Here is a 2,500-nt window from a genome sequence, read left to right on the forward strand (position 1 = left end):
GTGTGTGTGTGTTTTGGTTTGTTTGTTTCTCACCTCTGCTTGAGAGCCTCGACTCACGCTCTTAACCACAATGGCCTTGTTCTTCTCCTCGATTGCAAAACCGTAGTCTTCCTCTTCTGGATGAATCTGACAGACAAAAACAGAAACAATCAACCACACATACACAGGTAAAAACTAAAAAATCTTTAAATTGCAAAATATGTCTGAAAGAAAAAATAAAATCCATTGATCCAAGCTGTTTTCCTTGTATTTCTCCTACATCTGTACTTACACCACACCACACTAAAAACACACCTCTCACGCATGCAAGCTCATTCACAACTATATGAACAAAAAATCTAGCAAGCTCATATACCTCATATGTTTGAATAACAAAGTCAGAGAATCGATGATAGATTGAAAGAGACATGGAGGACAGACAGAGTGACATGGAGTTAGTGAAATAGTGTGGTGTCACAGAGAACGAAAAAGAGAGGTGATGCTTGTGGACAGAGATAAAGAGAGAGACGTATTGACAGAAAAGAGCACATTTGGTGTCACACACAAACAAAACCTGAACCTCAGACGCACACACAAACACACACACACACACACACGCACAAATACTCAGACACACACACACACACCTGTTTAACACACACCTGTTTGCCACACACTCAGCTCCTTTCTCTTCTGACCTTTCCTTGCATTCTTTTCACACCTGCTGCAATGTGCCAATTGTCAATGTGGCGAGTTTGTGTGGCAAAGCTTCTCTGAATGACATTCACTGCCCAGCAGCGGGGAGAGGATATCTATTGTTTCCAACTCAAGTATTTGTTTGGTCAACATTGTAAATACCCCCTCAAGTGCAGGATAGCCTGGAATGTGCACGGCTGTAACTTTGCATTTCTGTAGTGCTGGTATGCAGACTATTTGGCAGAGATACTGTAGGTAGTTAAAGCTGACCTGCCCTGTAAGAGCACCCCCCCCCCCCCATGCTAACTGCTAACACACCCATGCTAACTGGGGTGGGGGGGGGTGGGGGGGGGGTGAACATGTGAACCATCGTGTTCAACCATCATATAAGGGTTCAACGACTCATTTATCACTTCTAAGTGACCTCTGGAAACACTTTTGTTGTCGTTTGGGGTAATTGCAAGGCATTTGATTTCAGTGCAGAAGTTGCAGTGCCTTTAGCACTCAGGGCCACCGTAGGTCAAGCAGATTTGACACATATCCTTAAAAGAAAACAAAAATCTTCATCTATACTGGACTACATGGCTGCCTGCGTGTGTGCTGTTCCACATGTGCCGCATGGCCTGCGATGAAAGAGTGCGCTGGTAAAGGTCAGAGTCATTACTAAGGAGGGGGAAGGCACTTAATTACAAAGCATCCGTGGGGGCGTGAGGGGGATCTGTGTCTGAGAGGCCTAATCCCTTTATTATTAACACACACCCATGCCCAGGACTGGGGGAGAGGGTCAGAGGTGCGATGGGCTGGTGTTTGAGCTGCTGTGCTGCTGAGGGTGTGTGTGTGTGTGTGTGTGTGTCCGTCCATGCAGGCACTGGGTGAATGTGTTTGTGCATGTTTCTGGGTGTGTGTGTGTGTTCTCACCAGCAGCATCTTGGCTAGGATGTTCTCGATGATTCGGAAGTCGTTGCGCAGCTGCTTGCTCTTGGTGCTGGTGCCCTCCATCTCCTCATCGGCGTAGAAACGGAAGAACTGCGACTCGTCCTTAAACTCACTCTTCTCCAGCACTGCGGAGACACAGGCAGCGGTGCACACTCGTTAGGACCGGAACACAACCCGGTCGCCCATGGGGCAATGACTCAGGCAGGAATCGAAACACCCTGACCAGACCTTAATATAGGCATCCTGACGATGACATCATTACAGTTAGTTCAGGACACCATACTCATAAGTCATAGGTCTAAGAGGGAGGGTCCATTTTGCAGTGAAAGGTGGCTGCACTAATGCATACTACAAAAGGTCATGCTATCTTGCAGGATTGTTTGAACAGCAAAATGTGAATAGGTGTGGTCAGACACAGGTCAGATAGCACTCAGACAACGCTTACTCATGACACACACACTCACACACACTCACACAGAGGGGGGGTATTGGAAGTCCCACCGCAGATTGGAACGATATCAAACGTTGTTTATTTTACAGAATGACAACCACCTCAGTCCCCACAGATGCTGAGCCTGCCGTATGACCTCCATGCCTACTCTTTCACCTCTTTGGAGAGGATGCAGGATTAGAGGGGAGGAAAAGCGGGCCATGTTTTCATGTTTCCTCATGGTGAAAAAGTGACAGTGTACTATGGGAAAGGACAGCCTGTTCTTTCCTCGTCTTCTCCAATCAAAACATTCTCCCACAACGTTTCAGGGACGACAAGCTGAAAAAGCAACATGTTGTGGAGTAGTTTTTGTGTGTCTATGCCAGAGAGAGAGAGAGAGAGAGTGAGAGAGAGAGTGAGAGAGGGTGAGAGAGAGTGAGAGCGAGAGAGAGTGAGAGA

At 47.0% G+C, this 2,500-nt stretch overlaps 1 protein-coding gene across 1 annotated transcript in view; it reads right to left on the reverse strand.

Moving 5' to 3' along the window:
- The window catches only part of prex1 (phosphatidylinositol-3,4,5-trisphosphate-dependent Rac exchange factor 1), a 62,190-nt gene that overhangs the window by 21,266 nt on the left and 38,424 nt on the right, over positions 1 to 2,500 (reverse strand). The window contains exons 16-17 of the mRNA XM_080854087.1: positions 1,594 to 1,736; positions 34 to 126 (exon numbers count right to left, since the gene is read on the reverse strand). Of these exons, the coding sequence (XP_080710213.1) occupies positions 34 to 126; positions 1,594 to 1,736 (236 nt within the window). The remainder of the gene's footprint in view (positions 1 to 33; positions 127 to 1,593; positions 1,737 to 2,500) is intronic.

The sequence above is a fragment of the Sprattus sprattus genome, assembly GCF_963457725.1.
Source record: "Sprattus sprattus genome assembly, chromosome: 16".
Lineage (NCBI taxonomy): Eukaryota > Metazoa > Chordata > Actinopteri > Clupeiformes > Clupeidae > Sprattus > Sprattus sprattus.